Below are 21,327 nucleotides of genomic sequence, written 5' to 3'. Positions count from 1 at the left end.
CACAACAGAACACAACAAGAGAACACAACAACACAACAGAACACAACACAACAACACAACACAACAAGAGAACACAACAACACAACAGAACACAACACAACAACAGAACACAACACAACAACAGAACACAACAACAGAACACAACAACACAACAGAACACAACAAGAGAACACAACAACACAACAGAACACAACAACACAACAGAACACAACAAGAGAACACAACAACACAACAGAACACAACAACACAACAGAACACAACAAGAGAACACAACAACACAACAGAACACAACAACACAACAGAACACAACAAGAGAACACAACAACACAACAGAACACAACAAGAGAACACAACAACACAACAGAACACAACAACACAACAGAACACAACAAGAGAACACAACAACACAACAGAACACAACAACACAACAGAACACAACAAGAGAACACAACAACACAACAGAACACAACAAGAGAACACAACAACACAACAGAACACAACAAGAGAACACAACAACACAACAACAGAACAGATGTATTCACACCTCAAACACTCAATTCCGGTGTTTGCTCTGGTGAAAGTAGAAATAGTCTGGGACGTGTTCCCTCTGCCCCTGAGCTGATCTTTTTAAAGCCACACCACGTAACTTTCTGGCGGTGGCATGATCCATGGAAATAAAAAAGATAAAACCACACTCTGGAACATTCTCTGTTAAAAGGAACTTTTCTAATTAAAAGCAGACGGAGTCGCTCCTCCAGGCCAACAGTCAGGTCTGTGGAGATGAGAGCAGCTCAAACAGAGGAGGCGTTTTTTTTATATGTTTCAGAGCAATAATAGTATCTGACCATCACCAAGTGTGGAAATGAATGAATAATGACTATAGTGTAGAGCTTTGAGAGGCTTTGAAAAAGCACATTACAAGTGTAAGACATTAATAAAAACATCAAAAAACATACTTTTATTTTTTACTTTAAAAAAGTATGTATTTATTTATTTATTTATGTATTGCTAAAAGTTACGCTGTGGGGCTTTAACAGTCTTATTCTTACATGTAGATTAAAGGTCACATTTTAAAGGATATAATATAATATAATATAATATAATATAATATAATATAATATAATATAATATAATATAATATAATATAATATAATATAATATAATATAATATAATATAATATAATATAATATAATATAATATAATATAATATAATATAATACAATACAATACAATACAATACAATACAATACAATATAACACAACACAACACAACATAACATAACATAACATAACATAACATAACATAACATAACATAACATAACATAACATAACATAACATAACATAACATAATATAATATAATATTTAAATTTGAGTATTTCGTGTTGGCGCGAAGCCACGCCTCCACACTACATATCCCACAATCCCCCGCTCTCACCTCTTCAAAGTTTTTACATCCGGGTCCGTTCTTCCTTTTCCGCTGCGCCCTGGTGCGATGAGGACGTAGGTCTGTTGGATCTTTGTAGAATCCGAACCCATCCTCGCCAACGGCAGAACCTTCCCGCTCCAGAATGACTGAGCAGATGACCGTGAGAGGGACCCTCAAGGGCCACAGCGGATGGGTCACTCAGATCGCCACTACGCCGCAGTATCCCGACATGATCCTGTCCGCGTCCCGAGGTGAGGCTCCTCCAGCCCGCACACCGGCGCGTCCAGCCCGGGGACCACAGCCACAGGGCTGTGGTCCCCGGGCTGTGGACAGGGCTGTGGACAGAGCTGTGGACAGGGCTGTGGTCACTCACCTGGGTTTTTAAAACAAAGTTTATTTTATAAAACAAAGAGCGGTGTTAAACTTGACATGAGACCGGTTAGCAGCACAAGCTAACAGCTACACGAGCTAACAGCAACTGATGCAAATAAAACCTGAGACACGTGTCAAACAGATTGATCCAAACCAACAGACCCAGTCCAACAGACCCAGTCCAACAGAACCAGCCCAACAGACCTGTCCAACAGACCCTGTCCGACCCCGTGTTAAACCCTCTCTCGTATAAACGTGCAGACTGTGGGGCTGTGTTCTGATGCTACACCTGTTCTGTGCTCTGTCCCTGTGCACAGGTCAGAGGACATCTCTGTCCCTTTGGGGCTGTGTTCTACACCTGTGTAGTGAGCTCCTCTGACCTGTGCTCGTTCCCTCTGTCCCCCTTTGTGAGTGACTGCTCTGTCCTTTTGGTTTCTGGTCAGATCTAACTCCAGTGTGTTTTCAGATAAGTCCATCATCATGTGGAAACTGACCCGTGATGAGACTAACTATGGCATCCCCCAGCGCGCCCTCAAAGGTCACTCTCACTTTGTGAGTGATGTGGTCATTTCTTCTGATGGACAGTTCGCCCTGTCCGGTGCCTGGGATGGCACTCTGCGCCTGTGGGATCTTACCACGTGAGTTTTTGTTACTGTTAAAGTAATATTTAAATATGTGACCTTCCTTGAGCTCACAGTGGATGTTTTATTTATTTTTTATTTCTAAAAAGTTGCAGTTTTGTTAAATGCATTTGTGTTTTTTTTTAGTGGTGCTACAACTCGTAACTTTGTTGGCCACACGAAGGATGTGTTGAGCGTGGCGTTCTCCGCTGATAACCGTCAGATTGTGTCAGGCTCCAGAGACAAGACCATCAAGCTGTGGAACACCCTGGGAGTCTGCAAATACACCATCCAGGTAAGATCTGTCTCTGATGTGTTTTAAAATATACAAATATTATATAAAACTTTAATCTTAATCCTTGTGTTCTGCAGGACGAGGGCCACAGTGAGTGGGTTTCTTGTGTGCGTTTCTCCCCCAACAGCAGTAACCCCATCATCGTCTCCTGCGGCTGGGATAAGATGGTCAAAGTAGGTTATTTTTTTCTGAAATGTGAATCTCTTGGTCATTGATGAAATAGAATGGGGCTGTTTTACATGTATTATCTGAGCTGTTGATGAATAAGATAAAAAGATGAGGGAGCATCAGACTAGAGGAAGTCGTCATAGTGGAAACATGTTTTTGTTTTTTGTTTTTTGACACAACTGATCATTTTTGTCCATAGGTGTGGAACTTGGCTAACTGCAAGCTGAAGACCAACCACATTGGTCACACAGGCTTCCTCAACACGGTGACCGTCTCCCCCGATGGCTCCCTGTGTGCGTCTGGAGGAAGGGCAAGTTAAACATTAAATACTAGAATTATAACTGTTTTTCTTGCACTGTAATGGCAGGATTTCACTGTGATGGAAATTATAACTTATATCTGTAGTGTGATGAAATCAGAGGCTGTTTCTGAGTCACACCTGCCTCAACACTTCACATCTGCCACTGTCTTTTGTCAAATTTGTATTAAATACATTTGCATTTCTTCAGGATGGCCAGGCGATGCTGTGGGACCTGAACGAGGGCAAACACTTGTACACCCTGGACAGTGGTGACACCATCAACGCCCTGTGCTTCAGCCCCAACCGCTACTGGCTGTGCGCCGCCACCGGCCCCAGCATCAAAATCTGGGTGAGACTCCTCCCCCAAACTGTTTAATGAAAAAGACTCAAAAGCAGAGATGAAAACGTTTTGCCGTCTGTATTGCGTGATGATAAAGAGGCTGTTTCTGAGCTTTTCACCAGTTTATTTATTTATTTACACTTATATACATTTATGTAGTTTTTCTATTGTTTGAGGGTCATGTCGTTTTGATAATTTATTTATTTTTTAATTCAGGATCTGGAGGGCAAGATCATTGTGGATGAACTGAGGCAGGAAGTGATCAGCACAAACAGCAAGGCCGAGCCCCCACAATGCACCTCTCTGGCCTGGTCAGCTGATGGACAGGTATGTCTGGACGGAGCTCTTTGGTCTCCCGTCTCCTCCCAGTGATTATACCCATTCACTTCAAGTTCTGATGTCTACTGGTGACAGTCCTGCAAATATGAGGGACTTTTCAAACTCTAAAATGGAAATTCAAATCTTCAAAATGTCAAACTTGTTTTTTTTTCTTCCCTCAGACGCTGTTCGCTGGCTACACCGACAACCTGATCCGTGTGTGGCAGGTCACTATTGGGACAAGATAAGGACCTTTTGTCAAGAAAATTTAAATAAAACAGTTTAAAAAGTTTGCTGTAATCATTTTTTTTTTTTTTTTTTTATTAAGAAATTGTGAGATTTGAAGTATTGATGTCAGATGTTTTATGTGGGCTTTTTTAGTTTGTATAAACTCTTTACTAAACACAGTGGTAATCCTGATGGAGTTCTGTGTTTTTGTTGGTCAATTATGCATCAATCACAGGAAGCTAACGGCTAAATTATTTTACTGAGGTTAAGATTGTCAGAAAAGGCTTAAAATAGTGTAAAATAGTAATTCTGCAGGGATGACTGAAGGGAAGTCACACCGGTGCTTTTGAGCGCGTATTTGAGCATATTTAATAGTTTTCATCGCCCGCGGTGAATAATTTTGGCATGTTTTCCGGTAGTTTGTCTGCTCCGGCTTTCCGTAGACCAGACCTCGTATCCTAGCAACGGCCGCAGCAGCAGCGCGTGCGCCCAGCGGCCGTTAGCGTCACAAGTTTGGATGAAATATTTACAATAAAGTTTATTTAAAGTGTAACAGCCTTTTAAAGCAAAATGGAAGCTCGTCCTGAAGCTCGTCCTGAAGCTCGTCCTGAAGCTCGCGTTTACGTGGAAAGAACTTTAGCCTTGATTAAACCTGACGCTGTTCATAAAGCGGAGGAGATCGAGGACGTAATGCTTCGTTCCGGGTTCTCCATTGTTCAGGTAGGAGCGTTTTTAAATTTCATTATTGATCTGATTGATTGATTACGTGTTTACGTCACAGAAGCGGCGCGTGCTGCTGAGCCCGGAGCAGTGCAGTGACTTTTATAATAATCAGTTTGGAAAGACAACTTTCTCCAGTCTGACCAGCTTCATGAGCTCTGGACCCACACTGGCCTACACCCTGGCCCGAGAGAAGGCCATTGACCACTGGAGGTTCATCATGGGACCGTCCAGCATCAGCAAGGCCCGAGAGACACAGCCTCAGAGGTCAGAGTGGAAAGGGAAAGGTTTTGTTTCATTCTCACATGTTTAACACACAAACCTCCAGATTTAGGCAGAGGTCTTCTCTTAAACTGAAAACACTCAGTTCCACCTTGTGATGTCATCATGTGGTGATACAGGAAGTGCTCCACTGTGTTTTTAAAATACACCTGCATTTCTAGAATCATTTGGATCATTTCAGTCCTGGAGTCGTCACTTATCTCGACTGAACTAAAGGTAAAAGGAGCTGTTCACTTGAAAACTACCACTTGATGACATCACAAGGTGGAACGTCGCATTTTGAGCTTTGGAGATGTTACAGACTAATAAAGTGTGACTCAAACATGTGTGAATGAAACAAAACACAAGCCTGTTGTGTGAACTTTACACCACTCAAACAAATAGACAAGACAATTATCGACGCTCCAGCTGCTCAAATACAAACCTGAATGTTTCTTTACCCAGTCTCAGAGCTAAATATGGCACATCTGACGTCCAAAACGCAGTGCACGGCAGCGAGTCTTTCACTGATGCTCAGAGGGAGATCCGCTTCATCTTCCCAAACAGTAAGAACATTATTTCAAGATGTTGAAACGTGCACCTAAAATACTTAAAACTCCTCGTCTTCAGCTGTAATGGAGCCGTTTCCATCCAGAGCAAACACAGAGGAGTATCTGAGCACACGCCTCAGCCCCGCCCTGATAAAGGGCCTGACTGAACTGTGCAGGCACAAACCGGCCGACCCCTGTGTGAGTGAACGCCTCGGCTTTAATTATGCTTTATTTATGCTTTAATTATGCTTTAATTATGCTTTATTTATGCTTTAATTATGCTTTATTTATGCTTTAATTATGCTTTAATTATGCTTTATTTATGCTTTATTTATGCTTTGTCTTTAGATTAACTCTGGAGTTTCTCTTGCAGACGTGGCTCGCAGACTGGCTCATTAAAAACAACCCAAATCAACTTCAGATCAGTGATGGAGCCGCAGCAGGAGAAAAGACACAGTGACTTTAAACATATTTATATTGTGTTTTTATTTGAATATTGTATTTTTTTACTGCTGAGGATTCTGGGCCACAGTGGTGTGACTAAAAAGAACATTAAAGAGAGAACGAAAGAATCAATAAATGTGTAATGTGAAACATTTGACCCTGAAGAGGTTTGTTAGAAATGTAAAAAAAAAAAAAAAAGTTATGAATGTAAAAAAAAGGTTTTGTTATAAATGTGTCGACGCACTAAAGTGTTAGACTTTTATACAGAATCATGCACCGACTGGAACGTTTTATATTTATGAACCATGACTGTGTACTATAGTAAAAGTACTAGTACTGTAGTAAAAGTACTAGTACTGTAGTAAAAGTGCAAATACTGCAGTAAAAGTACTAGTACTGTAGTAAAAGTGCAAGTACTGTGGTAAAAGTACAAGTACTGTGGTAAAAGGATGAATGTACTGTGGTAAAAGTACTAGTACTGTAGTAAAGGTACTAGTGCTGTGGTAAAAGTGCAAGTACTGTAGTAAAAGTACAAGTACTGTAGTAAAAGTACAAGTACTGTAGTAAAAGTACAAGTACTGTGATAAAAGTGCTAGTACTGTAGTAAAAGTACTAGTACTGTGGTAAAAGTACTAGTACTGTAGTAAAAGTACTAGTACTGTAGTAAAAGTGCAAGTACTGTAGTAAAAGTACTAGTACTGTAGTAAAAGTGCAAGTACTGTGGTAAAAGAATTAATGGACTGCAGTAAAAGTACAAGTACTGTAGTAAAAGTGCAAGTACTGTAGTAAAAGGATGAATGTACTGTAGTAAAAGTACTAGTACTGTAGTAAAAGTGCAAGTACTGTAGTAAAAGTACAAGTACTGTGGTAAAAGAATTAATGGACTGCAGTAAAAGTACAAGTACTGTAGTAAAAGTGCAAGTACTGTAGTAAAAGGATGAATGTACTGTAGTAAAAGTACAAATACTGTGGTAAAAAGGATGAATGTACTGTAGTAAAAGTACTAGTACTGTAGTAAAAGTACGAGTACTGTGGTAAAAGGATGAATGTACTGCAGTAAAAGTACTAGTACTGTAGTAAAAGTGCAAGTACTGTAGTAAAAGAATGAATGTACTGTAGTAAAAGAACTAGTACTGCAGTAGAAGTACTAGTACTGTAGTAAAAGTGCAAGTACTGTAGTAAAAGGATGAATGTACTGTAGTAAAAGTAAAAGTACTGTGGTAAAAGGATGAATGTACTGCAGTCAAAGTACAAGTACTGTGGTAAAAGGATGAATGTACTGTAGTAAAAGTACAAGTACTGTAGTAAAAGGATGAATGTACTGTAGTAAAAGTACTAATACTGTGGTAAAAGGATGAATGTACTGTAGTAAAAGTACAAATACTGTGGTAAAAGTACAAATACTGTGGTAAAAGTACAAGTACTGTAGTAAAAGGATGAATGTACTGTAGTAAAAGTACAAATACTGTGGTAAAAGGATGAATGTACTGTAGTAAAAGTACAAATACTGTGGTAAAAGGATGAATGTACTGTAGTAAAAGTACAAATACTGTGGTAAAAGGATGAATGTACTGTAGTAAAAGTACAAATACTGTAGTAAAAGTACAAATACTGTGGTAAAAGTACAAGTACTGTAGTAAAAGGATGAATGTACTGTAGTAAAAGTACAAATACTGTGGTAAAAGTACAAATACTGTGGTAAAAGTACAAGTACTGTAGTAAAAGTAGAGATGTTACGCTGGAGTCTGACCTCGGAGCAGCGTTGGGCTCATGAACCCGACGTGTTGCGAGGCCCTGATTCGACGTCGGATTCACGTGGCTAAAATCACGTGACCATGACATACGGGGCTTTTACGCTTCTACGTTTCCAGCTCTGATTGTGCGCTGCTTTGCGGGAAGTTTGAAGGAGATTGGCTTGAAATTATGTCAGATCTATAAAAGAGTTCAGATAAGATAAGATCAAAATGCCTGTCTAGTTAATGTAAACCCCCTAATGCCAAACATATAAATATGCAGCAGATGTCGCTGTTCTAACATCACTCTCTGCTTCGAAACAGTGCGCCAGGTCAAACAGGTGTTTCACGGTGATTCAGTGGTTCACGGGGCTTCAGTTTCTCCAACACTGGGTAAAAGGATGAATGTTCCTTTATAATAAAAGGGGCGTGACCCTCTGGCCCGCTGAGAGGGCGTGTCGACGCTCATTGGCGGAGACGGTGACGAGCAGCTTCATCGTCCAATCAGCGTCGCTCTCGGCAGAACAGCGTTTTGATCTGCCGGTGATAGAAACCAACCACGAGCTCTGTCCGTGCGGGAGAATCCATCTTGAAGAGAGCTCTCCGGGTGTGTGACCAGTAAGACACACTTTTTCACGTCTTTCTTTAAACGTTTGAGTTACTGTCGCGTGAGTATACCGGCGCTGTGTTCGTGTAAACGCCTGTGCTAACGCGTTAGCTAAAGCTGTGCGGGTTTGTACAGAGTGTGACCTAACGGCGCGCGGCCCGTGTTACGTAACTGAGCGTTGAGCGCGCGCCGCCTGTGATCCGCTCTGTGTCCGCACAAACTGCGCCTTTGTCAACTCTGCGCCTGTAAATGTGACTTTAAAACGTGTCTGACGCGCCTGTCTGCTCCGTGAGACTGTTATGAGACCGTTATCTGTCCCGTTATGTCCCGTTCTGAGCCGGAGCGGGTCAAAATGGTGGAAACTGTGGAGCTGAGGCGGGAGAAATGGCGTCGCGAGGAGCCGCGGCGACACAAGGGTTAAACTGTGATAACACGAACATCTGCGCCTTTTCTGTCCTTTTACAGGTTTAAAACTCCAAAATGTCCGACTCCGAGCAGCAGTACATGGAAACAAACACAGAGAACGGGTACACGGGCGAGGATTTAAACGGAGCCGGACACACCGAGGAAACGAACGAAGGGAACGGAGAAGGAGCCGGACACGACGGGAACGAGAACGGAGGCACCGAGGGGAATCAGATCGACGCCAGCAAGAGCGAGGAGGATGCCGGGTAAGAGCGGGGTCTTTACAGGCCTGTCCCGGGGTTTGGATCATGAGGGTCTGGGGGCTGGTGCACGGGGCTCTGGGCTCCGGCTCTCGGCTCCGGCTCTCGGCTCTCGTGTTTCTTTGTTCGCCGGTGTCTTTGTTGGCGCCATGTGCAGAGCGGGAGGGGGATGGGCATCCGACTGAAGCCGTGTCAAATGCACAGATCTCAGTTTATTTCACTGTGGCACGATGCGAGGCTTTGGTTTTGTTTATTTATTACATTTATGCAAAAAGCGGCTCTTCATCAGACCCGCTGATGTTTGGGAACATTGTGTGCATTTACAGCCCCAATGATCCACCTCCCCCCTGCAGCCATATATAAGTGTGTACTGCTACACCAGCTGTAAATTTAAACATGCCCTTTCTCTTTCTCCTCTAAGGAAAATGTTTGTGGGCGGTCTCAGCTGGGACACGAGCAAGAAGGATCTCAAAGATTACTTCTCCAAATTTGGAGAGGTCACAGACTGCACCATCAAAATGGACCCTGTTTCTGGTCGATCTAGAGGGTTTGGCTTCATCCTCTTCAAAGACCCCGCTTGTGTGAACAAAGTAAGTTCAGCTGTGGTCTCAGATTAAAGCTGTCTATTGTAGAAAATGAAATTAATAAATGTTCTCTGGCAGGTTCTTGAACAGAAGGAACACAAGTTAGATGGACGACAGATCGACCCGAAGAAGGCCATGGCGATGGCGGTGCCGAAAAAGGAGCCGGTGAAGAAGGTGTTCGCTGGAGGCATTAATCCTGAAACTTCTAAGGAAGTGATCGAAGAGTTTTTTGGGGCGTTCGGAGAGGTACGTTACACTCTGCACTCTGTTAATGCAAATTTGTCTCGATTGACATGCTAAGAAATGTTCATCGTTTGTAGATTGAGAATGTCGAACTTCCACAAGATCCAAAGTCAGAAAAGAGGAGGGGCTTTGTATTCATCACGTTTAAAGATGAAGCTACCGCAAAGAAGGTGATGGAGAAGAAGTTCCACACTGTCGACGGGAGCACGGTAATGTCTCTACTCCCAGTGGTCACGTGTCATCACTTTATCAGATTTTAACTTTGTGTTTGTCTCCAGTGTGAAATCAAAGAGGCTCAACCCAAGGAAGTTTATCAGCAGCAGCAGTACGGGGCTCGTGGATACGGAGGACGCGGTGGAAGAGGAGCCCGTAAGCATCAGTCTATTTGAATAAAAATATTAATGTTCTATGTGTTTTTATAGAGCAGCTTAAATGGCTTCTCATGAAGATCCTGATTGGCTCGTACGTTGGACGCGGTGTCTGATGGGTCGCTCTTGCGTTTCAGGCCAAGGCCAGGGTTGGAACCACGGCTACAACAATTACAACTGGAATCCGGGATACAACCAGGGCTATGGCTACGGACAAGGATACGGCTACGGAGGCTACGGTGGCTATGACTACTCTGCTGGTTATTACGGCTATGGGGGTAGCTACGACTACAGTAAGCGATAAGTCCCCCCCAGGGAAAGAAACTGAATCAGAGAAACCTAATTTTCTTGGTCCTCCTTGTTGTACATAAGCACTTAGTCCCTCTTTCTCTTGTCCTCCAGACCAGGGCAATACAAGCTATGGGAAAACTCCAAGACGTGGAGGCCACCAGAGTAGCTACAAGCCATACTGAACACACGTAGTGCAGGTATGCATCTCTGCATCATCGGGAGTAGTGTGAAAACATAGCTATAACCATTGGTGCCTTTTTGACCTCAAAGATTCATCCAACTTAAATCCATTCAGGCATTGTAGTTGGGTAGCAGCAGGCTGTGATGTGGGTTTGGTCAAGGGGCTCATTTCACCCGTCAGCCATTTGAAATGCGAACACTACTTGTTCCACGAGGGTTGAATTGGCCGTGGAGAGCAGGAGTGAGGGCTCACCCAGGGGTGCAACACCTACCTGACGCGCTCCTCCTAGTGTGTGTCCACATAACTTGTCAAACTCATTCATACCTGTCTTTGTGTAACTGCATGACGTTGGTTTTAAAAGTAGTAACATTAAGCACCATGTTTTTCTCTTAAGGTCTAAAGTAAATAAGAGAGATCCATGGTCTGACCACAGCGAACATGGGCTCTGGCTTTTCCTTTGGAGTTGGCAGAAATTTGGACTCATGCTCCATTTGTACAGATCAAGTGAGGAACTGGGGAAGCAAATGTCACTTTTCCACTTTTTATTTTATATTGTTTTGTGTCATTTACATTTCCAGTGATGGAAGTGTTATTTTTACCGTACTTTTTGGTACCTTTTTGAATCTAATGTATTGTATGGTTGTATTTTTACATGTCTACTGGATTTACAGATGAGCAGAGCAGGAGCTTTTAAAGCTCTTCAATAAAACTATTTGCTTTTTCTTTTTGGTCTTTCTAGAACTTTTAAGTTGATATTCTCCTGTGCTGAGTGTTGGATGCAGGCTGCATGGCTTCAGATATGGGGTGAATAAGGGATTTCAAACTAATCAAAGGACTCATTGTGTGTCAAGTGAACGTGTGCTGATGGGCTAGTAGACAAAGACAACCAGCATTTTTTTGTTATGTTTTGGCTTTTAAGGAGTTTTTCCCCCCATCATGTCTGCAATTTTAAGTGGCTTTACTAGTATTATACAACTGAACGCAAGCCTGTTAATGTAAGGGGTATTCCCCCTCTCACTGGAAACTCATTCCTCTAGTGTCTTGGGTAAATTGATAGAAATAAACTTTCGGTTCATATTACACATGGATCTTTTGTTATTATTAAAGTTAATGTTAAATGTTTTGTACTGTTAAATGGCTAGCTTGTTTTGTCGCAGTGGAAGAGTGCGGCTCAGGATGAGTGTTTGAGATTAAAAGTGAATGGTAGTCTGGTAAGTGCTAAACCATATTTTTACCAAGATGTGATGATCATTGTGGGTGGATTCATCAGGAAAGGCACACCATATATAATAATGCAAATGTTTATTACAAAGGTATGAAGTTGTAGGTTTTTTCCTCAGCTGCTTGTTGTTTTGGCTCCACAAATGCCACTAGGGTAAAAAAGAGATGGATTATTATCAGAAACTGCTTGTCAGATTTTAATAATTTCCAGTGTTTTGAAGAGTTCGAGACAGTACAGTGTGTGCGACAGCTGGTGTCTAGTAAAATGAACCTGTTTGTTCTGCAGTCGTAAACAGGTGTGCATCTACCTCTGAACTCGATGAATGTGTGACCCTGTGACAAATGTGTGATTAAATATTTTCTACAGGTTAACGCACCTTTTTTAGATGTCGTCTTTTTCCAGTTTAAGGCTCGTGGTCTTGATATCTGGTTTGGGGGGGATTAAAGACCAGATTAAATCCTGTAGTTGTAGAGGTCCACACATCACATTTCCTACCTGTGAGGATGCGGTCAATGCTCTGTGCCACATGTTCTGCATTCTCCACACTGAAGCACATGGGAGGTTTAAACTTCAGCACGTTATCCCAGGGCCCGTCTGTACTGACCACAATATGATCCTCCTTCAACCTGATGAAGCAGCAAACTCAGTACAGTCTTAGACGTAAAGTGTCTTCAGAAATGTCTGTCACCTCTTTACTACACAAGTGCTACCTCTACATAAATGTGGATGTTACCTCTTTACTACATAAGCTGCAGTGTTTGTCGCTGGCGTCTTCAGTTTTCTGTCTGTGACCATCTCCAGACCCACAAACAGCCCCACACCTCTGCAATTTAAATACACATTTTAAAGATATTTGATGATTAGTTTCTGGTCTTTCATTCAAATTGTAAACACATTTTTTTTCTCTGGGTGCATGACATGCAAGTGTCCTTCCTCACCGCACATCACCGACTATTTCATGTTTTGAGTGCAGCCCCCTGAATAACTCTTTAAGCACAGCTCCGACTTTGATGGCATTTCCTCTGAGATCCTCTTTTTCAATCACATCCAGGACCGCTAAACCAATCGCACAAGAAACTGGATTCCCTCCAAACTACAAGTAGAAAGCATGTATGCACTTCATATTTAAGAATTTAAGCTTCCTTTAAGTAGAGCTCAGTAAAGTCAATACCGTGTTGAAGTACTCGACGCCGTTCGCTGTGAAGGCACTGGCGATCTCAGGAGTGGTCACTACACAAGCCAGAGGATGCCCATTGCCCATAGGTTTGCCCATGGTCAGTATGTCTGGACAGAAATGCTCCCCCTGTAGCTGGAAAGCCCAGAAGTGGGTTCCTACACGTCCAAATCCGCTTTGCACCTCATCTGCCACAAACACTCCTCCAGCAGAGTGCACATATCTGTGAGGAGGTGAGGACACCGTCAACAAACAAACATGACCATCTTTTTAATGTTTGAGGATTTATGAGAACTTACTCTGCAACTTTGGCAGAATATCCGTTTGGCAGGATGACCTGTCCTCCAACACTTGGTAGTGACTCGGCAAAGAAGGCAGCGATCTGCATCCATAATGAACAACTTCTACAAACATTCATGTTACAAGTGCAACATTTAGAAAAGTAAAATGCACCTTTCGTCCTTTACTTTGCACTTGTTCAATCAGATCTTTAACTGCGTCAGCATAAGCCTGTCCTGGATCAGGCAGGTCAGCTCCATACAGGCCTCTGTAAGTGTCCGGCAGAGGAGCCTAGGCAGAAACAACAGGGTCAGCACAGGGTCAGTCATGACACGAATAATAACCACTGTATTTACTGACCACATGAACCCATTCTTTTTGTCCTGTCAATTTCCTGAACTTATACGGGCTTATGTCAATAAGAGACTTTAGATGTCCGTGATATGCACTAGTGTAAAAACAAAGACAGGATTTACATTTAAAAATCTAGATTAGATTTGGGTGAAGAAAAAAAATAAAAAAATAATATATATATATATATATATATATATATATATATATATATATATAAAACACAAACAAATTTGTGGTTTTGAAAATATTCTAATCTACCAAACACGAATCTGAGGTACTATTTCTGCAGTAGTTTGAGTAATGGTACAGTCTGTTCACATGTTAGCAGTGTTCTGATGGAGAGTGATGGTGAGTGATTCACGTCTGTCCTAATTCTCCACAGTCTTAAATTAACTCTTAAATGAACTCTTACTGATCAAGGACAATAACATCCTCATGTTGAGTGTACTGCTGAGCCAAGCGTAGAGCCAGGTCATTGGCCTCTGATCTGAAATAAAAAACAATATTATTTGTCACATCAAACCTCAAACCAGAATAATGTGTCTCTTTACCCAGAGTTGACAAAGTAGAAGACACAGAGTTTTTCAGGGAGTGTGGCTGCCAGTCGCTCTGCGTACATCACTATATTGTCATGTAAGAATCTTGTGTTAGTGTTTAGGAGGTCCATCTGTGCAGCTGCAGCCTCTGTGATGTGAGGATGACAGTGTCCCACTGCAAAACAGACAACACTAAATACAACTGAAATAAACATAACACTGCCATGTAACACTAACTGGAAATAAATACTTTTACCATGTTGAACATTACTGATGCAGTCCAAATACTGAGTCCCAGCCTCGTCAAACAGATACTGTCCTCGTGCTCTTATTATTTTCACTGGATCATCAGAGTAAAAGAGTCTGCAGGACTGACTGTAAACACATGTGTGTTAACTGTGTGTTAAGTGTGTGTTAAATGTGTTTAAGTGTGTGTTATAGCGTCCACGGTGGGGGGGTTTGAGAGGCACATACCCGATTAATTTACTTCTCATTGCGAGAGTTTTTTCTTTAGTAAATTCCATCGTTTGAGACTTAAATTCTTTCTTTTACTCGTCACGATACATTTACAGCCGTTCATTCCGCACGCATGCGCAGTACGCATGATCTTATTTCCCTTTCCTGTAGGTGTTCGCCAGGCTGCATTTTACATTTAAAGACTTTTTATACGTTCATTAAATAAATAAATATAACACATATATATACTTTTAAAAAAAATTAATAGTTTTATGATTCTTTTTTAATATTTACATTTTGTCCTCGGGGTGGACGATACTACCACTGTCAAACTAAAGGGTGGTAAAATAAAACTTGTTCGCAGTTGCAGTTAAGTTTTTTGGCCATTAGGGGTTTAGATTCTTTACACTGTGTCCGTGGTTTTGACACAAAGGTTTACACGTGTCAGGTCAGAGTGTGCGGTGCCCCCCCGTCCTCCTCCAGAATGGTACGGTCCAAAGTCTATAAATCCCCGCTGAGCTCCGCGCGGCCGGTGCGCAGTGTGCAGCTGCGGTTGCTTAGGAACCACTGAACGCAGGTAATGCATCAGGACAGCTGCAGCCGACTAGCGGCTAACAGGCTCTGGAGCCGCGCTAATGCAACAAACGGTGTCTGCGGGTTATTTTAATGTTGACGTTCAGTTATTACGCAAAGCCTGTGTGTATTTTATCAAAATTTTGTCCATAAATGGAAGATATAATTGAAGAGTACGCTAGCTATGCCACATTCACCGGGAGCTAGCATGTAAACCCGGCTAGCCTTTAGCAGACAGCACAGGCTCATCGTGTTTATGTACTAGCTCCACTGCACCTGATCTAATTAGACTTAAATGCAGTTTATGGGAGGATTTTTATGGTTAAGTTAATGGGTCATGTGATATTCTTGCAGGTCTCCTCTTTAAACCGCTGCAAATAGTGTTTTCTTTCAAATGCACTTTGTACTACAGCCGTTTATTAATGTCACTGAATGAATGGCTCAAATGGACACATCCTGCGATAGACACACAGCTTGGTGACTTTAGGGTAGAATTTGTAGGCCGCAGTGGGTGAAGTTGTGCTGTAGTTCAGGTAAATTTACAAATGATTTATTTTTGTAGTGGCCTGTCTGTGGCTGTGCTTTTTTCACTCTATGTTCTATATTTGGCTCAAGGCTCTATCCAACACCAAATTAGCTTGCCCAGAGAACAACTTCTACTAAATTTTATAAACATTACCAATCTGAGAGATGCTGTAGATATATTCAAATCAAGTACAGCTTTTATTGATAATAATTGCAATGCTGATTTATTCTTGATTATAAAAACATTGGACATGATGGTCAAGTTGTTCTAATTTGGTTTTGGTTCAAGATAATTGTCCAGTCAGAGCAGAATGAGCCTCACATGAGTCTCTCATTTGGGTTTCAGTTTTCACTTCATTTCACTGTGTCTCCAATGCCTTTGGTACACGCTCACTATCCCAATCTCAAACTTTTCTTCCCCATTTTTTCATTTCATTTTTGTCATTTCATTTCATTTTTGTCATCTACTGCAGCTCATCTAGATTATAGCATCTTTTACACTTTTCTTTGGTATATATATCAAAGAAGTATGTATGTGTATATGTGCGCTACAGGATGCACTGAATGGAATGTGAAGTAGTTCTTTGTTCTGTCTCTCCTCGTGTTTCTCATTGTGAAAGTGAAGTGCTTCTGCCTTTTCAAATCTATGCACAATTCAACACCTTTACACTGGGCTGCTGTGTTCCAGACTTTTTTACGAACACGGCTTGTTTTTTGTTATAGATTCAGTGTATGCAGTAACTATGGTGGGAAAGTGAAGGAGTGGGTCGGTCTGGCTGGTTGAGGTGGAGGGGGACACCACAAACCAGGCCAAGACGCTGACAAACGCCTCCCCTGCTCCACGCTACTTTGTCCCAATGACCAACCCTTAAATCGTTGCAACAATTATGGTGACTCTCATCACTGAACAGCTCCGTAAGCAGAGTTTGGATGAGGCCCAAAACAAGACTTTTACAGTTAATGATGTAAGTTCAAGCCACTAATTTTCATGACTCTTGAATTCCATCGGCAAAAAAATAATAATAATAATAATGTACTTTTGTTTCAGACACTTCCTGCACTCGGCTCCAGCCCGACCGTTACTTGGAGCTCCTGCGCACCTTCTCAAGGCAAGTTTATTTTTCATTGCTCTAATTTTAAGCCATATTAACCTATTTTTATTTATAATTTTCAGATGCAACCAAAACATCCCACAGGACTTTGAAAGTGTCCGAACAGTTCAGACAAGCGCCATGTGAAAAACCGTCACAGAACTCCCCACCGCCGCCCCCTTCAAAACGCCACTGCCGCTCCCTGTCTGTTCCAGAGGATTTGTCGCGGTGTCGAGCTGCGTGGCATCCTAGTGCTTTTAAAGTTTGGACCCCCGTTAAGCGAACCTGTCACAGTGGGGAAACCTCGACTTCAGGCTCTGGAGCTAGTTCTGTCCCTCCCTGCGGTCCTGGTTCATCCTTCACCTCTTCTTCTCTGAACTCCTCGTCCAGTCCCACGTTCTTTAGCTTGGCCCTCTCCTCCGACTCTCCGCTCCCCTGGAGCTTTTCGTGGGACCCCTGTGACTCTCTGAAAGGAACCTGCTCTGCCTCATTTGCGGTGCCTTCGTCTTGCTCCTCGTCACCGGCGCCGCTAATTTCTCATTCGTTACTACAGCGGCGCTTTTCCCTGTCTCCTGTTCAAATCCAGAACACGTCTGTCATTCTGCAGCCTCCTCAGCCTTTTCCAGCATCTAGTGTTGCATATGGTGGTTCTGCCGTGGAGCAGCCGGCGCTGTCTCCATCTCCCACGTCTGTGTGCAGTACGCCGCCCGCTTCACGACGCAGCCTGTACCCTGTTCTGCCACGCTGCCACTCGCAGCCTTGTGACATGCGCAGACCTCTGCTAAAGAGGCGCCATGACCAAGACCTCATGCCATCTGCCAGACCCGGGCTTGACTTTGGCAAAATGACACAGGTAATAGACAGACCAGTATCATCTGGGGTATCAGACCTGTTATGACCCGTTATATAAGAGCCATATAGTTTAGAGTATTGGTTTGAATCCCAAACTGGCCAGTTCATATTGTTGTAAACTCTTCACCATCCTTGTCTAGTGTGACTACGGTGTGTGTTTGAGTCTTCAGAGCTTCAAACAGGCCCATTTTAAATTTCAGTTAAATCGGATCAAGTTGTCGTGGATGCTGTTTTAAGTACAAACTGAATAACTGTTTTGTCATTTTGCTTTTGTCTTCCAGGCAGCACAGCACATCTCCTTCTCCCCCGTAGAGTTTCTCGGGAGAGTCAGTATTGGGCCACTTAGTGAAAGTGAAGAAGAAGATAAAAGAGGACAAAGTGTTGTTTTTGAAAGGGACTGTACAGAACTGGATTTGAACCTTATCGAGGAAAACTGAAGATTTGACTCCGAGTTTGACCGAGAGGGTTAGATTTCCAAATGATTGTCATGGCTACTTGATCAGTGCCTGTCTTTTACACACACCATTTCAAAATGTGCATGAGACTTGATGCACAATGTTTTTTGGGTTTTTTAAAGATATTATGTATATAATTAGTATGCATTGTCTTATCCTTACATACTCACAGGTATATGCTAAAATTAGCAGATTATGATTTAAATTGGTCATTTGGTTGAAATGACAAAAAATGCTTTCTCTAAAGTAGCTTGTTGCCTGATATCTGAGTAGTGTAATTGTACTGTTATACCACAACATGTGTTTCTAATTTGAAAAGCCCAAATGTCAATGGACTGATGTGTTTTATGAACAACAATGTAATGAGCTCTATCAAAAAAGTTTTACTTTTATGTGCTTAAGATTAATACTTGCCATTGATATGTGGTAATGTAAGTGACCATGCCTTAAGCTTGAAATGCTGCGTCTGTGGTGCTCTGTTCTTTCACAGCTGGACATTATCTTCACTGCTGATTCAGATCATTTGAACGGGTAGAATGTGCACTAATGGGCAATGACATGATTGAACCAATGCTGCTGCTGGAATCCATAAGGCACAAGATCATGTACTGTTCTATAAATGAAAGAGGAGCTGTATGAATGTATATGAACGAGGTGAACGGTGGCCTTTGAGAAAAGATTTTCATGGGATGGAAATAATCCTGTTGCACAATTTATGTACAAATAAAAGAGTATTTTTTTTCCTAAACCTTGTTTATTTTTTAAGATGTTTTCAGACCAGAAGCAGAAGGTTTCTACAAACTATTTTATCTCCAGTCTCAAATGGTTGGACGTTCTTTTAGTAGTTTTCATTTTCTGGTGTGAATGCCACAGATGTGGCCCAAGTGCACACACACATAAGACAGTGTGCGGCACTGTGTGCGTTAGGACACACTATATTGTATATGTTGTGTTAGTATATGTATATGTTGTGTTAGTATACGTTGTGTTAGTATATGTATATGTTGTGTTATATACATTGTGTTACTTTGCACTGGCTGCACTGTTTACCCCTTGAAACTCTTTACCCCTCACACTCTAGTTTACCTCTCGACGTTTACCCTTTAAACTCTTGTTTACCTCTTGTTGTTTACCCTTTAAACTCTTGTTTACCTCTTGTTGTTAACCCTTTAAACTCTTGTTTACTTCCTTTTGTTGACCCTTTAAACTCTTGTTTACCTTTTATTGTTTACCCTTTAAACTCTTGTTTATTGTTTACCCATTAAACCCTTGTTTACCTCTTGTTGTTTACCCTTTAAACTCTTGTTTACCTCTTGTTGTTTACCCTTTAAACTCTTGATTACTTCCTTTTGTTGACCCTTTAAACTCTTGTTTACCTTTTATTGTTTACCCTTTAAACTCTTGTTTATTGTTTACCCTTTAAACCCTTGTTTACCTCTTGTTGTTTACCCTTTAACCTCTTGTTTACCTCTTGTTGTTTACCCTTTAAACTCTTGTTTACTTCCTTTTGTTGACCCTTTAAACTCTTGTTTACCTTTTATTGTTTACCCTTTAAACTCTTGTTTACCTCTTGTTGTTTACCCTTTAAACTCTTGTTTACCTCTTGTTGTTTACCCTTTAAACTCTTGTTTACCTCTTGTTGTTTACCCTTTAAACTCTTGTTTACCTCTTGTTGTTTACCCTTTAAACTCTTGTTTACTTCCTTTTGTTGACCCTTTAAACTCTTGTTTACCTTTTAAACTCTTGTTTACCTCTCTTTGTTTACCCTTTGAACTCTTGTTTACCTCTTATTGTTTACCCTTTAAACTCTTGTTTATTGTTTACCCTTTAAACTCTTGTTTATTGTTTACCCTTTAAACTCTTGTTTATTGTTTACCCTTTAAACTCTTGTTTACCTCTCTTTGTTTACCCTTTGAACTCTTGTTTACCTCTCATTGTTTACCCTTTAACCTCTTGTTTACCTCTTGTTGTTTACCCTTTAAACTCTTGTTTACCTCTTGTTGTTTACCCTTTAAACTCTTGTTTATTGTTTACCCTTTAAACTCTTGTTTACCTCTTGTTTACCCTTTAAACTCTTGTTTACTTCTTATTGTTTACCCTTTAAACTCTTGTTTACTTCTTATTGTTTACCCTTTAAACTCTTGTTTACTTCTTATCGTTTACCATTTCAACTCTTGTTTACCTCTTGTTGTTTACCCTTTAAACTCTTGTTTACCTTTTATTGTTTACCCTTTAAACTCTTGTTTATTGTTTACCCTTTAAACTCTTGTTTACCTCTTGTTTACCCTTTAAACTCTTGTTTACCTTTTATTGTTTACCCTTTAAACTCTTGTTTATTGTTTACCCATTAAACCCTTGTTTACCTCTTGTTGTTTACCCTTTAAACTCTTGTTTACCTCTTGTTGTTAACCCTTTAAACTCTTGTTTACTTCCTTTTGTTGACCCTTTAAACTCTTGTTTACCTTTTATTGTTTACCCTTTAAACTCTTGTTTATTGTTTACCCATTAAACCCTTGTTTACCTCTTGTTGTTTACCCTTTAAACTCTTGTTTACCTCTTGTTGTTTACCCTTTAAACTCTTGATTACTTCCTTTTGTTGACCCTTTAAACTCTTGTTTACCTTTTATTGTTTACCCTTTAAACTCTTGTTTATTGTTTACCCTTTAAACCCTTGTTTACCTCTTGTTGTTTACCCTTTAACCTCTTGTTTACCTCTTGTTGTTTACCCTTTAAACTCTTGTTTACTTCCTTTTGTTGACCCTTTAAACTCTTGTTTACCTTTTATTGTTTACCCTTTAAACTCTTGTTTGTTTACCCTTTAAACCCTTGTTTACCTCTTGTTGTTTACCCTTTAACCTCTTGTTTACCTCTTGTTGTTTACCCTTTAAACTCTTGTTTACTTCCTTTTGTTGACCCTTTAAACTCTTGTTTACCTTTTATTGTTTACCCTTTAAACTCTTGTTTACCTCTTGTTGTTTACCCTTTAAACTCTTGTTTACCTCTTGTTGTTTACCCTTTAAACTCTTGTTTACCTCTTGTTGTTTACCCTTTAAACTCTTGTTTACCTCTTGTTGTTTACCCTTTAAACTC

At 41.1% G+C, this 21,327-nt stretch overlaps 5 protein-coding genes across 10 annotated transcripts; 4 read left to right on the top strand and 1 right to left on the bottom strand.

Annotated features, from left to right (window-relative positions):
• Window positions 1–1,472: 1,472 nt before the first annotated feature.
• On the top strand, window positions 1,473–4,135 carry rack1 (receptor for activated C kinase 1). Its single transcript, XM_033973536.2, has 8 exons — window positions 1,473–1,681; window positions 2,269–2,440; window positions 2,570–2,717; window positions 2,795–2,890; window positions 3,085–3,195; window positions 3,395–3,535; window positions 3,743–3,853; window positions 4,027–4,135. Exons 1-8 carry the CDS (start codon window positions 1,573–1,575, stop codon window positions 4,090–4,092), a joined length of 954 nt encoding a protein of 317 aa, XP_033829427.1. The 5' UTR covers window positions 1,473–1,572; the 3' UTR covers window positions 4,093–4,135.
• Window positions 4,136–4,642: 507 nt separating this feature from the next.
• nme5 (NME/NM23 family member 5) lies at window positions 4,643–6,064 on the top strand. Its single transcript, XM_033973780.1, has 5 exons — window positions 4,643–4,792; window positions 4,854–5,059; window positions 5,519–5,619; window positions 5,684–5,802; window positions 5,978–6,064. The coding sequence occupies exons 1-5, from the start codon at window positions 4,643–4,645 to the stop codon at window positions 6,062–6,064; spliced, it is 663 nt and encodes a 220-aa protein (XP_033829671.1).
• A 2,288-nt stretch (window positions 6,065–8,352) lies between these two features.
• On the top strand, window positions 8,353–11,800 carry LOC117377175 (heterogeneous nuclear ribonucleoprotein A/B). Of its 3 annotated transcripts, none has more exons than XM_033973533.2 (9): window positions 8,353–8,399; window positions 8,854–9,059; window positions 9,475–9,643; window positions 9,716–9,883; window positions 9,958–10,089; window positions 10,159–10,249; window positions 10,386–10,541; window positions 10,651–10,736; window positions 11,115–11,800. In XM_033973533.2, the coding sequence occupies exons 2-8, from the start codon at window positions 8,869–8,871 to the stop codon at window positions 10,719–10,721; spliced, it is 978 nt and encodes a 325-aa protein (XP_033829424.1). In that variant the 5' UTR covers window positions 8,353–8,399; window positions 8,854–8,868; the 3' UTR covers window positions 10,722–10,736; window positions 11,115–11,800. The 3 variants fall into 3 exon arrangements, with proteins under 3 accessions (XP_033829424.1, XP_033829425.1, XP_055080762.1); XM_055224787.1 differs by having other exon boundaries at window positions 8,364–8,388; XM_033973534.2 differs by lacking the exon at window positions 10,651–10,736.
• A 207-nt stretch (window positions 11,801–12,007) lies between these two features.
• phykpl (5-phosphohydroxy-L-lysine phospho-lyase) lies at window positions 12,008–14,825 on the bottom strand. 2 transcript variants are annotated; one of them, XM_033973524.2, is made up of 13 exons: window positions 14,760–14,825; window positions 14,542–14,660; window positions 14,301–14,460; window positions 14,162–14,236; window positions 13,756–13,843; window positions 13,570–13,686; window positions 13,416–13,498; window positions 13,114–13,339; window positions 12,881–13,035; window positions 12,676–12,765; window positions 12,438–12,568; window positions 12,319–12,367; window positions 12,008–12,090 (listed from the first exon to the last, which is right to left on the bottom strand). In XM_033973524.2, the coding sequence occupies exons 1-12, from the start codon at window positions 14,807–14,809 to the stop codon at window positions 12,324–12,326; spliced, it is 1,338 nt and encodes a 445-aa protein (XP_033829415.1). In that variant the 5' UTR covers window positions 14,810–14,825; the 3' UTR covers window positions 12,008–12,090; window positions 12,319–12,323. The 2 variants fall into 2 exon arrangements, with proteins under 2 accessions (XP_033829415.1, XP_055080756.1); XM_055224781.1 differs by having other exon boundaries at window positions 12,008–12,092; window positions 12,322–12,367.
• A 432-nt stretch (window positions 14,826–15,257) lies between these two features.
• Window positions 15,258–18,985, top strand: LOC117377195 (protein FAM53C-like). Of its 3 annotated transcripts, none has more exons than XM_033973555.2 (5): window positions 15,258–15,318; window positions 16,563–16,804; window positions 16,888–16,948; window positions 17,014–17,783; window positions 18,064–18,985. In XM_033973555.2, the coding sequence occupies exons 2-5, from the start codon at window positions 16,727–16,729 to the stop codon at window positions 18,217–18,219; spliced, it is 1,065 nt and encodes a 354-aa protein (XP_033829446.1). In that variant the 5' UTR covers window positions 15,258–15,318; window positions 16,563–16,726; the 3' UTR covers window positions 18,220–18,985. The 3 variants fall into 3 exon arrangements, with proteins under 3 accessions (XP_033829446.1, XP_055080758.1, XP_055080759.1); XM_055224783.1 differs by having other exon boundaries at window positions 15,276–15,847; XM_055224784.1 differs by lacking the exon at window positions 15,258–15,318 and adding an exon at window positions 15,553–15,572.
• The last annotated feature ends 2,342 nt before the right edge of the window (window positions 18,986–21,327 follow it).

Source organism: Periophthalmus magnuspinnatus, chromosome 10, assembly GCF_009829125.3.
Source record: "Periophthalmus magnuspinnatus isolate fPerMag1 chromosome 10, fPerMag1.2.pri, whole genome shotgun sequence".
NCBI classification, from domain to species: Eukaryota; Metazoa; Chordata; class Actinopteri; order Gobiiformes; family Gobiidae; genus Periophthalmus; species Periophthalmus magnuspinnatus.
This window is presented reverse-complemented; position numbering and strand designations above follow the sequence as displayed.

What these genes read in the sequence shown, in the direction of transcription:
- nme5 (XM_033973780.1), top strand. Translation starts at nt 4,643, where the DNA reads ATGGAAGCTCGTCCTGAAGCTCGTCCTGAAGCTCGTCCTGAAGCTCGC. An exon ending in CGAGAGACACAGCCTCAGAG is followed by an intron (nt 5,060 to 5,518) that starts GTCAGAGTGGAA and finishes TTCTTTACCCAG; the next exon opens with TCTCAGAGCTAAATATGGCA. An exon ending in CCGCTTCATCTTCCCAAACA is followed by an intron (nt 5,620 to 5,683) that starts GTAAGAACATTA and finishes CCTCGTCTTCAG; the next exon opens with CTGTAATGGAGCCGTTTCCA.
- phykpl (XM_033973524.2), bottom strand. Translation starts at nt 14,809, where the DNA reads ATGGAATTTACTAAAGAAAAAACTCTCGCAATGAGAAGTAAATTAATC. An exon ending in GAAATAGTCGGTGATGTGCG is followed by an intron (nt 12,766 to 12,880) that starts GTGAGGAAGGAC and finishes TTTAAATTGCAG; the next exon opens with AGGTGTGGGGCTGTTTGTGG. An exon ending in CATTGACCGCATCCTCACAG is followed by an intron (nt 12,368 to 12,437) that starts GTAGGAAATGTG and finishes CCCCCAAACCAG; the next exon opens with ATATCAAGACCACGAGCCTT.
- rack1 (XM_033973536.2), top strand. Translation starts at nt 1,573, where the DNA reads ATGACTGAGCAGATGACCGTGAGAGGGACCCTCAAGGGCCACAGCGGA. An exon ending in TCTGCAAATACACCATCCAG is followed by an intron (nt 2,718 to 2,794) that starts GTAAGATCTGTC and finishes TGTGTTCTGCAG; the next exon opens with GACGAGGGCCACAGTGAGTG. An exon ending in TGTGTGCGTCTGGAGGAAGG is followed by an intron (nt 3,196 to 3,394) that starts GCAAGTTAAACA and finishes GCATTTCTTCAG; the next exon opens with GATGGCCAGGCGATGCTGTG.
- LOC117377175 (XM_033973533.2), top strand. Translation starts at nt 8,869, where the DNA reads ATGTCCGACTCCGAGCAGCAGTACATGGAAACAAACACAGAGAACGGG. An exon ending in TTTTTGGGGCGTTCGGAGAG is followed by an intron (nt 9,884 to 9,957) that starts GTACGTTACACT and finishes CATCGTTTGTAG; the next exon opens with ATTGAGAATGTCGAACTTCC. An exon ending in TGGGGGTAGCTACGACTACA is followed by an intron (nt 10,542 to 10,650) that starts GTAAGCGATAAG and finishes CTTGTCCTCCAG; the next exon opens with ACCAGGGCAATACAAGCTAT.
- LOC117377195 (XM_033973555.2), top strand. Translation starts at nt 16,727, where the DNA reads ATGGTGACTCTCATCACTGAACAGCTCCGTAAGCAGAGTTTGGATGAG. An exon ending in AGACTTTTACAGTTAATGAT is followed by an intron (nt 16,805 to 16,887) that starts GTAAGTTCAAGC and finishes CTTTTGTTTCAG; the next exon opens with ACACTTCCTGCACTCGGCTC. An exon ending in ACTTTGGCAAAATGACACAG is followed by an intron (nt 17,784 to 18,063) that starts GTAATAGACAGA and finishes TTTGTCTTCCAG; the next exon opens with GCAGCACAGCACATCTCCTT.